A 12,356-nucleotide genomic window follows, 5' to 3' on the forward strand; every position below is an offset into this window, starting at 1 on the left:
ATGTATTGACCTAACCTTATTTGCTCAAACTTGACATTGTCGTTCAGATATCAAATTGAAAGAAAGCGCAGCCAGTTGTCAATATAAGTACTATTTTCCCTATATATTTGATTTTATTTTGTGTTGTGAGTCGTTTTTATCAAAATCGAAACCAAGTAAGCTAAAATATAATATTTTTTTTAAATCACGAAAATTCCAATTGTCATATATTTTTAGCGATTTTTATGGAATCAATTAATGAAGCTACAATCATCAAAGTTAAAAAAGAAGAAATCATGTGTAAAAAGTGGCCTGATTTTAGTTTGATTAATGATGCAAATGAAACAAAGAATTGTGAAATAATGGGATATGGTATTTCTGTAGAGAATAATATACAAACATTTTACGTTTCTGATGAAGATGTGGATATTACTTCAGCAGATGCTGTCGGAGAGGATATATCTCTAATTGATATAATGTGTGTGGAAGATACTGATGAATTTAAAAATGACAAAACTGATAGTTTGCGAACAGTAAAGAATAAACTGGGCAGTGAAATATCTGGTAAAGTCACACATTCAAAACTAAATTCACTTCATTCTAATTAAACTATTGATTTTTGTCTTCCCTGATAACTTTCCTTTAATTCATTCCTTTGATTCAGTAAAGTGTTCTAAAGCACAAAGAAACTTTGTAGCACACGAACATAGTCGCAACATAAATCATGAATTTAATATAAATGGGAAACGTATGAGGTGCGATCCGAGTCAAGACATATTGAGGCATACAAACATAAAAAACATTCTGTCCCATGAAGTTCAGAGAGTGATTACAAGCAAAGTATCATGGACAAACTCACAGCGATAAAAAGATTTATCCTTTTAAAAAGGTTAAATAAAAAAGTTAAATCATAGACCCCATTGTGCATTCATATGCTTCTATTACTATTATTTTTAATTAAGATAATTTCGATGTTTATTTAATAAATTATATTCAAGTCAACCGCCAAAAATCATTTAACATTATTCCAACCTTCATTCGCTCAACTTTGACAGATATGTCAAATTCAAAGAAACAACCGGTTGTCAATACAAGTACGCAATATTTTCACTGTATATTTTTGTTTTGTGATCCATTTTCATTGAAACCAAAATAAGTTATTGTGTTATTTCTTAAATAACGAAAATTCCAATTGCTTTACATTTTCAGAGATCATTATGGAAAGAATAGAAACTGTAACTGTTAAAATCGAACCTAGTTTCGGTTTGGGAGGTGATGAAAGTGAAGTAAATAATGGTGAAATCTTGGATATGCCAATACAAAACATATTTACAGCCGTGAATAATACACAGGAATTCTATATTGGTGATGAAGAAGTGGATCTTACTTCAGCGGATGCTCTTTCGGATGCTGTAAGAGAGGATATATCTCTAATTGATATGATGCGTGTGGAAGATACCGATGAGGATGCCATATTGACAGGCGATTTACTAACAATTGATATGATGCGCCTGGAGGAAGGATTTTATTTAAACGAAACTCTCAGTGATAGCATTGACATCAGCGATAGTTTCTTATTCAAAGAAAATGTTCCCAACAATTTTAAGCAGAATCAACAAGTGGCAAGTCAGTGTAATATTCGAATAGCAGAGAATAGCATGTACAGTGTACCATTTGATAAAGGCAAACATGGGTCACAAAGACTGGAATACTCATTTGGCTCCAAGAAGTTCAGAAAGCGATCACAGCCAGAGTATTATAACCGCATTGATACCGGCGAAAAGCTTTATGCCTGTGAAGAATGTCCGATGCGATTTGCCTTTAAAGGCAGTTTGGTTCGACATAAAAAATTACATACGGGAGAAAAACCATTCCAGTGTAACATATGCTTAACAAGATTTGCGACAAAAGCATATTTAAAAGTCCATGCCACTACCCATTCGGATGAGACTCCATACCATTGTCATTTGTGTACAAAGAATTTTAAGCGAAAACGACTTCTAGGCATGCATATTAGTAAAAATCATGAAAATGAAAACTTATCGGAAAAAAATAATGAAATGATGTACACATGTGATGAATGTCCATCAGCTTTTATAAGTATACCGCGCCTCAATCGCCATAAACAAAATCATTCACGGGCCAAATGTTTTCGATGCGTTATTTGCTCGATAGAATTCTCAATTCGTCAACAGTACATTTCACACATGAACACCCATAGTACATTATTACAATGTCAATTATGTTCACATCATTTTACATCGAAAAAGGATTTAACCATACACATGACAATTCATGAAAAACAAAATAGCCGTGAAACACGACTGTTTCAGTGCACCAAGTGCTCGAAGACATTCACTTCGAAGAGCAGCCTAAATCGACATACACCAATTCATTCAAATAACAAACCCTTCCAATGTTCCATTTGCCAAAAACAATTTCTACTGAAAAGCTATTTAAAAGAGCACATAAAAATCCATTCGGGCCAACGGGCATTCGGCTGTGTACAATGTTCAAAAACATTTTCGCGACGTTCACGTTTGGAATTACACAAGAAATCACATTTGAACGAGGCATATTTAAATATAAAATCGGAAATCGTCGTTTTGACTGATGATGAGTGAATTCAGATATTATAAAGAATTGTTAAGAGAAATTTTATTTAATAATAGTAAAAAATCAAACCATATTATAAAAACCAAATTGAATTTAATATTTTGTTAATTTACTTTTTACAGTATTTTACCGTGACAAAGGTATTCATGTTTCAAGCAAAAGATTTTTCATAAAATTGAGCATAGGAAATTTTATCTTTACTAATTCAAAAAACAAAGAATTAATACTATTGTAGTATTGAAGTATTGAAATTTCAATATAGTTTTTGCTGATAAATTGCGAAATTGGCAATAATGAAATCATTACATATGTTTATGAAAATGTAATTATAGAAAAGACACCAATAAAATATTCGAATAGTGAACCATTGGATTTTTTAAAATACTTCGACTCAAATTTTAGTTTTATAAACGAAATAATTTTTCGATTGACATTGGTCTACATTCATTTCATACGTATGGTGTCGTTCACATTCAAACACTGTCACATGACTGTGTGTACAACGTATTTGGTGCTCTTTGCATATACGTCAACTAAAGCCATCGTTTTTTGAGTTATATAGATTGATATAAGCGTACAAATAAGTTTTGTGTGAATAAATTATTTAAAAATATCTCATTTTAAACAAGCCATCGGAAATTCTTCAATTTGGAAAAAGACTCAAAATTTTCTTGTGTTTTCAGAATAATTGTTATTTTTTATGTTATTTCAATATTATTATTTTTTGAAATTCAATTTCAATTTACTTAAACAACAGGTTTTTTCTTAGCCTTTTAATTTTATGTATTGAAATCGTAAAAAATTACACGTTTCTTTTAATTTCCAATCGATATAAAATTCGAATTTTTTGTTTCTATTATTTTAATTGAGATTATTACTTTTGAGTTTGTCATCAAAAAATCATAAATTTTTCGATGGGAACTTCAGTGTCACATCACATTTTTGAAAGGTAATTTTTACATCAAAACACGAGTTTTTTTTTAAAACCATGATGACATTCACAGATAGGGACAAATGAAACAAAATGATTATTTATCTTAAAATTTGAACTGATTCCATTTTAAATCATCTGATTTTTGAACCAAAATTCGAAATCAACAAAAATAATTTCTCGTTTTCATGCATCATTACAGATTCAGTTGTTGGCTCGGTGATGTGATTTGAATTTCATAAAATTCAGCAAAGAACAGAAGTTATCTGTCGTTTTGCTAATGTATGTAATCCCATCATAAATTCGGTGAGTTTAAATGCTATTTTATTTTTCTTTAAACGTCATCAATGATGATAAAATTAGATAGGGACAAATGAAATACCCAATGATTATTTATCTTAAAATTTAAACTGAACTTTTTGAGTTAAAAAAAGTATTTTTTTGCTATTTACAAAAAATAAAACATATCTAATTCATCAAATTTGTTTTTACATTGCAGAAAGTGTGCTCGGAAGAGTAAATGATTCATGATGAACTTTTTCTAGTGTTCTTAAGTGATGTGAATCAGAGGTGTTATTGGCACTTTTTGGAGAAGTGCTGGCATTTATTTTAAGACAATTTTCAAAATTATTTGTGAATTTTAATTTTGCAAGGGTCGCGCCTGAATATAAGAGAAAATCGTGCTCGCCTATCTGCGGTGCTGATAATAGCTCTGATGTGACTACTGTATCTATCAACGTATTTTTAAAGGTAATTGTTTGCCAATTATACATTTACTAAAATTGTCTTTCCAATGATGATAAACATAGATAGGGACACATGAAATAATCAATGATTAGTTATCTTAAAATTTAAACTGATTCACATTTTTTAGTATATTTTTTTAAAAACATATTTGAAGTGGTCCTCATGGAATTTTCAAAATGTTCGTTTCAGGTATTCTATTCATCAAAGTGCTGTTTTCGGTCAAAACCAAAAGTGTTCTCATGGCATGTAAAAAATAGCTTTAATTCAACAACTTTATCAAAAGGTTATGATAGAAATTAAAAATAATACGAATTTAATGGAAACTTTTTTTCAGGAACTTATTTTTGAATAAAAATCATGTCTAAACAGAAAAAAAGCATTTTTCGTTTTAAAAAAAATAGCAGTAAGTTTTTAGTTTCAGCCGAGAGAAACTTTTTTTCAGATTGCCCTAAATGAAGAATAAAGAAGGTAAAATAAATCCAAAACATGTTGGTACTTTTGTTCGATGACAAAATTCTTTTAAATCCTAGCATTTCCAGTTGATTCAGTCGTTTGGTTTAAAATTCGAATGTTGCCTCTTTTTTTGTCAATGTTGAACATAACCTCAAACAATTTTTATCAATACACACATTGAACGCACTCTTTTTTAGAAAAAAGTGTCTTGGTTTAAATGTCAGTTGAAGTATTCACACACAAAACAAATATAGTTGCTTCTTATAACAACAATTTTAAACGTTTCAATGGCAAATTTGGAGTATATTTGGGAGCGATCAGTAAAAGTGTTTCCAATACTGGAAAACAGCGTAAGATACATTGAATTCCGATTGCAATGATATTTGTTGTGATTAATTTGGTGTTTCAATTTTTTTTCAGTTGCAGGAATCAAGCGATGTATCAGACTCTGATTTGAGATTTATCATTGATGAATGGGTTCGATTGAATATTGCTGAAAATATTTACGAAACAATTTGGTTGAACATTGATTATGTGTTGCGCCATCAAATTGTGCCAAAGTTTTGGAAATATTTCAGTTCTGACAATGACACTGAAAATGGTTTCTATCAATTCCAATTGAGCATTTACGAATTACATCAAGAGTATCAGAAGTTCCAACGGATTTTAGATCGTGTTCGTCCAATGAAAACATCATGTCAATTCAATAATCCAGTTTATCGTGATCGGCATGAATTGGACGTGTTTAAAAATATGCTAAAAATTGATTTACTGTCACAATTGCCGGCCAATTTTACAAAAATCGTTCATTCATTCTATCATGTTTCATTCACTGTATTCGCAAATAGTCATCAAGATACTGGTAAGTTTTGATTGAATTCAATTCATTTCATGCAACTTTTGCTCATTAATTTCATTAAATAATTTTTTTTTTATTAGATGTTGAGATAATGGACGAGGTTAAATGTAATGGTTGTAATAAAGAAAGTGATAATTGCCGTTGTCAAGAGTTAGTTGTAGGTTTTAACAAGACCAATCAGTATTTATTCGAAATGGATTTGCTTGATCGACTGGCCGGCTTCACACTGACAAATTTGATACAAGAACGAATCGATACCCATGTACAAGACACGTGCAAAGGAATCTTAGACACATCACACGTCGAGGCTTTGCTACAGGTAAAGTATCTCGAATTTTTTTTTGCCTAACAACTTTAGAAATGGAAGAAAATCTTTGAAATTGCTGGGTTTTTTCGCGAAATTTTTTTTCGATTTGGTAGGGATTTTCGCCAAAAAAGTAAAGAGCAAAAAAAAAAAACGAAAAAAGTACACTTTTCACAAAATACACTTCACTTTTTTGCTTAGCCCTCTCGAGTTTTTTCAATTACCCCCCATTAAATTTTACCCTTGAGGACGTATGCTCGAAATCTCATTGACTCAGTCGTAAAATCAAACGTTTTGTGATTTCAGTGGCTCGATACTGTGGTTATCAATTGGTTAACACGAATCTACAATCAAGGATCACTAAAAATCGAAGCGCATAATGCACGTGTTCGAGATGTGTTGAAAGAGTTTCGAATTAAGCTTGAATATTACTTATACGAAACATATGCACATATCATAATTGATCAGTTTTTCACCGTCATTATAGGTATGCTAAATTTATATTGTCATAGTTCAGTCTGAAGAAACGTTTATCTTTCAATTATTTATTTCTAATTTTTAGATTTTCCCGACTCAAAGCCGGCAATTGATGATTTGAAAATATGTTTGGAAAAGATTGATTTGCGTGTATATCTAGTAAAATCATTGAAAGATGTATTGGAAAAACGACTTTTGCATCCTGGTGTGAATACCAGAGATATTTTAACCGGATACGTTGCAGCAATAAAAACCATACGTCACTTGGATAGTACGGGAGTTTTATTAGAAACGATAACCGAACCAGTAAAACAGTATATGCGATCACGACAAGATACAGTCCGTTGTGTTGCATCGGCACTCACCGACGATGGACCAACCGATTTGGCCGAAGAATTAGCCAAAAGTGAGGCGTATGTGGAAAATCTATCAAGTCAAAATGATGATTGGGAAAATTGGATGCCAGATCCCATTGATGCAAGTACCAGTATGTTCATGCTTGTCACACAATGACTTTAAACGTCAATAGAAAATTCGGTGAAAAATCTTCTTTCTTTTTTTCAGAAAATCAAAAACCAACCAGTCGATCGGCCGATATTATATCAATGGTGGTGGACATTTATGGCAGTAAAGAAGTATTTGTAAATGAGTATCGTAGTTTGCTTGCCGATAGACTGCTGTCACAGCTCGATTTCAATCCAGATCGTGAGATTCGCAACTTGGAATTGCTAAAGTTACGTTTTGATGAAACAATGTTGCACACATGCCAAGTAATGTTAAAGGATATTACGGATTCTAAGAGAATCAATACACATATTCAAACGACGATTGAGTCACCTGAAAATGGTTGGTAAAACCTTTAATGTAGGAAATAATGATGAACGTTTTAATCGAATTTGTTTTATTCCAGTGGAAATGTTCAAATTATCATCGTTGATATTATCTTCACAATTCTGGCCACCGTTCAAGAATGACACAATTGAGCTGCCAGAAGAGTTGAAGAAGGTGTTTGATTGCTATACAAAGTCGTATGAAGCATACAAAGGGAATCGCACGTTATCTTGGCGTCCATTCATCGGTCGTGTTGAGCTTGAAATTGAAGTAGGAAATAGGAAATTGGATTTATCCGTATCACCCATCCACGCAGTGATCATTTATGAATTTCAAAATCAAAGTAAATTACAAATTGCTTGACATGAATAGTATTTTTTCTATAATTGAAGGTGTATTTAAACCATTTCACTCTAGGTTCATGGCGATTAGAAGATTTAAGTCAAAAGATTCAAGTGGCCGCATCTGTAGTGCGTAAGAAGATTGCATACTGGCAAGCACAGGGGTTAATTGAAGAAACGTCCAATGACAACTTCACATTGATTGAAAATATTGAACAGCGTGCACGACAAGATGAAGGTATTTTCTATTATTGTTTTTCTCCATTATACGAAAGCTAAATGAAATCTTTTCTTTCCATCAAAATTCAGAACATGTGGATGATGATGAGAATGAGAGTGCAATGGCATCAGCGAATGATCAGCGAGAGGAGGAATTGCAAGTGTTCTGGTCGTATATTGTTGGCATGTTAACAAATTTAAATTCAATGCCGTTGGAACGAATCCACCAAATGTTAAAAATGTTCGCATCGCATGGACCCGGCGTGGAATTTTCCATGGAAGAACTAAAAAATTTCCTGCAGCTCAAAGTTCGAGAACATGCGCTCGTTTTTACTGCTGGAGTTTATCAACTACCAAAATGAGCATTTTCTATTCCAAATATAGGCTAATTAAGAAATCTTAATGTTAATCTTTTTTACAATATTCAATATTATCTTAAGAATCAAATATAACAGAAATCCATAAAATGGAAATTGAAGCGTTTTTCTTGCATGAATTAAAATTCATAGTGTTTCATTTTACCTCTTAAACAAAAACCAGATTCTTTTTTAATGTAAAAGATTTCTTCTCATAATAATCGCTGAAATTAAAAGGTAATCGGAATTTTTATCATTTAAAACTTACTCATGTTGACAACTGCCTGTAATTTCGTTGAACTTGATAGCTGGTTAGATAGGTCAGGTTTGAACAAAAGAAGTTAGACCAATACATAGAATAATTTTAAATGATTTTTTGTTGTTGCAATTTGTATATATTTTATTAAAGAATTATCAACACTTCAGAAATTATCTCAATTAAAAAAGATCTTTGTTTGTTACTCTTGTTTATTACTCATTCAATTGCTATGATTTTGTTTGTTGTTGTTATGCAAAAAGGAAATTATTATGGAATTTGATAGTCTAAATTTAAAATCAGATTACTGCGATAGATTAGAACGTTAAAAAAGAATTGCCGTTAACTAAGCACATCTGTAAAAAAACATCAAAAAATGGAGATTAGAAGAAAAAAAATCATAAAATGATCGAATAAATGAAAGATGTAATTCGATGATAGTCTTATGAGCACTTACGTTAGTTTATCTGATGAGTTTAGTTCTCATGTAGTGGAAAGTACATGTTTTTTTAAAATATAGTCTTCATGAAACGGTCCAATTTACGGAAGGTTTTTCTTATGTTGAATGTATGTTCTGTGTCTCTTAAATTAGATATTCTTAAACGTTCTCTTGAGGAGAGAAACACCTCTTAATTCTAACCAAATACAGTTTATGATTTATCGTCCTTCGACTGAAAAAAAATTAACGCATAAAAACAAATAGATTCAATGATTTGCTATTAAATTGATGAGTTTTGATAAGACGGAATACTCACTGTACGATGAGAGATCGATTTCATCAGGCAATTCCGTGATGTTGACATCGAAACGATCTTGAACTTCATTCAAAATCTTGGCATCGCCCCTATTCAAAACGATTAAAAAATTTGGAAAATTAGCTTAATGTGATCGGAAGGAAAATGAAAAATATTCTTCCTCATTGTCGTCCAACTTACTCATCTGAAACGAAGGTGATGGCTAATCCTTTGGTACCGAATCGCCCAGCACGAGCTACACGATGCAAGTAGGTGTCGGAATCCTCTGGCATATCGTAATTGAAGACAATATTGACTCGCTCAATATCCATACCCCGACCGAATAAATTGGTTGCAACCAAGATCCGCTGCAAAAAAAAAACGAACCATTAAAAATCGTTATAATTAAACTTAAATAGACTTTCTTCAAATGAAAATCAGTAAAACGGTCTAATATTTACCTTCTGAAAATCTTTGAATTGCTGATAACGTGACAATCTCTCTTCTTGGCCCATGCCACGATGAATTCCGATGGCTGGGAAATTCTGCTCGGTCAACAATTGTGCCAATGCCATGCAACGTTGTACCGATTTCACGAAAATCACCACTTGATTGAATTCTAGTACGTCCAACAATTCAAATAGCTTCTTGTTCTTTTCGTTCTCCTTCAATTTGACATAGTGCTGCTGCAAACCGTGTAAAGTCAATTTGGTCTCATCATCGACGTAGACTTCCATTGGCTAATTATTATTGGAGGTAGGGAAAACATAAACCGAAAAAGAAAAAGAGAAAAAAGGAAATGGTCAATTTTTTCCAATTACTTCAAACCATAATTGGTTAGAGATGGATCAGCGACGGTGAAATCCACGAAATCAGGCTGTTGAACACTGCGGTGACGAGAAAACCGTTTGGATTCGGTAGTTGAATTTTTTTGCGCATATCAAATTTTACCCCATGAACACAACTCTGGTTGGCCGGTTAGAACGCATGGACTCGAGAGATGAGAGGGGATATGACTCACATGGAAAGAAGTGATTTGTTGAGCGTGTATGTGCGCGCTGAGTTCAGACCGTTGATCTGGGATGTTCATTCGCTTCACTGCGATCGGGCGCTTCCGTCCGAGTGAGCGTCCGATATTCCGTGTGTTTTTATCAAAACGTTAAATGATCGTGGTTTTTAAAAATTCGAGTGACGAAAATTGGTATGAGGCGCGTATTTTGTGCAGTCAGAATTATTTGATGAATAAAATATTGATTATATTGGGTTATATTTACGAATAACGCGATATTATGTTTGTTTTGTTATTCTAATTTCTGTTTGATTTTGACGCGTCCGAATTTCCAACCGACCCCCGTTTTCATTTTCGATAACACTTTCAGCATACAACAACACCAAATCGGATTCTCTGACTTAGTAGACCGCGTGAGATTAAAACCGTTCGCGTGTTTAATTTTTTAATTTATAATTACATCTTGCATGAATTTCTTGCAGACGGGGCGAATTTCTTTGCTTAATGTAGCCGAAAACATCATGACTTGTTTTCCGTGCGGAGTATTGCGGAAAATTTCTTGTACGTCGCGCCGCATATCTATTTTGTTGGAGAAAAAAAGAAAGATAAATATTCTAGAAAATGACAAATAGATAACAATAGAATTGAACACAGAAAGTTATCAGAATAACAAAAAATGTTTAAGATAACGAATCATTAAATAATTCATATGTCCCTATCTGTGGCTTATCATCATTGTAATTGTTCTTATTTATTGGTTAAATTTTTTTATTTGTTTACGGTTTGACTTACCCAATTGTTCCAACATTTTGTCACATTCATCCAAAATAAAATGTTTCAAGTGCTTGAAGTTGAGTTTCTTGTTGCGAATAAGAGCCAAAATTCGACCAGGCGTACCAACAACGATGTGTGGTGTCATCGTCTTCAGAGTCTCTTCGTCTTTTTGAATTGGTAAACCACCGAAGAATACGCCAACTTTCAATGCTGGCATATACTTTGAGAAACGCTCATACTCTTTGCTAATTTGGAAAGCCAACTCACGAGTATGGCACATGACCAATACATAAGTATGATTTTCCGTTGGTTCCAATTGTTGCAAAGTAGCCAAAACGAACACAGCAGTTTTGCCCATACCTGAAATAAACCAATACAAATAGCATTTGTTAAAAAAACAACAACAACAGCACATTTGTTTCTACGGCAACCTTACCTGATTTGGCTTGGCACAAAATGTCCATTCCAAGAACAGCTTGGGGAATACATTCGTGTTGAACTGAATAAATAAAACACAAAATTCACAAAAAAATATTAGAATCCGATTTTTTCCCCATTTGTTTCATTTGAATCGCATCAATTCACTCGTATACGCATTATTCGTGTGACGCTTACAAACGAACTAACCTTCAGATGGATGTTCAAAACCACAGTCGGCGATTGCACGAAGAATTTCTGGTTTCAAGAGAAAATCACGAAAGCCCGAACTGTGAATTGATACATAAGTACCTTTCACATCTTTTTTCGGTGCTTCAGTTGTCTCCGCAACAACTTGTTCGGTTTGCTCTTCATCTTCATAATCCAAAAGATCATCGTTGTCGGCCATCTTTAATGTTTGGTTTACTGTTTTGTTCACCTTTTTATCACCACAAAAAAAATACAACAATAAATCATTCGATATTAAAATACGATCAAAACAGTACGTTCAATTAATAATTTGTTCGGAAATTAAAAGAAATTTGTTTTTTTCTTGCAATTTCCAAACCAAACATTGATTCAAATCAAATGTTCAAACACAAATTAAAATTCCAAGAAAAAAACTCTACGCTTCAGTGATGCCGGTTTAGTAAATGCCGGTGAATTTCTTTAAAAAATTATTGAAATCACATAAAAAATAACAACTATTCCGAAAACACAAGAAAATGTTGAGTATTTTTCAATATTAATGGAATTCCGATGGCTTGATTAAATTTAGATATTTTCAAATGATTTATTCACACAAAACTTACTTATACGTTGTAACTCGACGAGAGACTCTTTCAATATGGCTGAACGTTTTGATTCTCTAATGCTTGGTTGCTTTAGTTGACGTCTACACATAGAGCGCCAAATACGTTGAATTTGTTTGTGCGTCACTTTACACACAGTCATGTGACAGTGTTTGAATGTGAACGACACCATACGTATGAAATGAATGTAGACCAATGCAGTGAGTTGGTTTATTCACTGCGTTATGAGTGTGCGTTCACG

The 12,356-nt window shown here is 32.7% G+C and overlaps 3 protein-coding genes and 1 long non-coding RNA gene across 4 annotated transcripts; 3 read left to right on the forward strand and 1 right to left on the reverse strand.

Annotated features, from left to right (window-relative positions):
• Window positions 1-111: 111 nt before the first annotated feature.
• LOC116338016 (zinc finger protein 2 homolog) lies at window positions 112-2,729 on the forward strand. Its single transcript, XM_031763041.1, has 4 exons — window positions 112-155; window positions 217-351; window positions 421-543; window positions 1,189-2,729. The coding sequence occupies exons 2-4, from the start codon at window positions 225-227 to the stop codon at window positions 2,601-2,603; spliced, it is 1,665 nt and encodes a 554-aa protein (XP_031618901.1). The 5' UTR covers window positions 112-155; window positions 217-224; the 3' UTR covers window positions 2,604-2,729.
• A 678-nt stretch (window positions 2,730-3,407) lies between these two features.
• LOC116338274 lies at window positions 3,408-4,493 on the forward strand. The gene is made up of 4 exons (XR_004200860.1): window positions 3,408-3,544; window positions 3,729-3,832; window positions 4,026-4,276; window positions 4,463-4,493. It is a non-coding gene; the product is annotated as an uncharacterized LOC116338274 (long non-coding RNA).
• A 467-nt stretch (window positions 4,494-4,960) lies between these two features.
• Window positions 4,961-8,214, forward strand: LOC116338321 (anaphase-promoting complex subunit 2). Its single transcript, XM_031763484.1, has 9 exons — window positions 4,961-5,076; window positions 5,147-5,588; window positions 5,666-5,904; window positions 6,196-6,376; window positions 6,452-6,853; window positions 6,931-7,212; window positions 7,277-7,540; window positions 7,615-7,776; window positions 7,848-8,214. Exons 1-9 carry the CDS (start codon window positions 5,014-5,016, stop codon window positions 8,117-8,119), a joined length of 2,307 nt encoding a protein of 768 aa, XP_031619344.1. The 5' UTR covers window positions 4,961-5,013; the 3' UTR covers window positions 8,120-8,214.
• Window positions 8,215-8,563: 349 nt separating this feature from the next.
• On the reverse strand, window positions 8,564-12,249 carry LOC116338322 (ATP-dependent RNA helicase WM6). Its single transcript, XM_031763485.1, has 10 exons — window positions 12,116-12,249; window positions 11,514-11,742; window positions 11,323-11,385; window positions 10,905-11,246; window positions 10,573-10,691; window positions 9,565-9,843; window positions 9,305-9,471; window positions 9,125-9,213; window positions 8,827-9,040; window positions 8,564-8,725 (listed from the first exon to the last, which is right to left on the reverse strand). Exons 2-9 carry the CDS (start codon window positions 11,710-11,712, stop codon window positions 9,027-9,029), a joined length of 1,272 nt encoding a protein of 423 aa, XP_031619345.1. The 5' UTR covers window positions 11,713-11,742; window positions 12,116-12,249; the 3' UTR covers window positions 8,564-8,725; window positions 8,827-9,026.
• Window positions 12,250-12,356: the final 107 nt, after the last annotated feature.

Source organism: Contarinia nasturtii, unplaced genomic scaffold (genome assembly GCF_009176525.2).
Source record: "Contarinia nasturtii isolate CC-2019 unplaced genomic scaffold, AAFC_CNas_1.1 Cnas_scaffold_350, whole genome shotgun sequence".
NCBI classification, from domain to species: Eukaryota; Metazoa; Arthropoda; class Insecta; order Diptera; family Cecidomyiidae; genus Contarinia; species Contarinia nasturtii.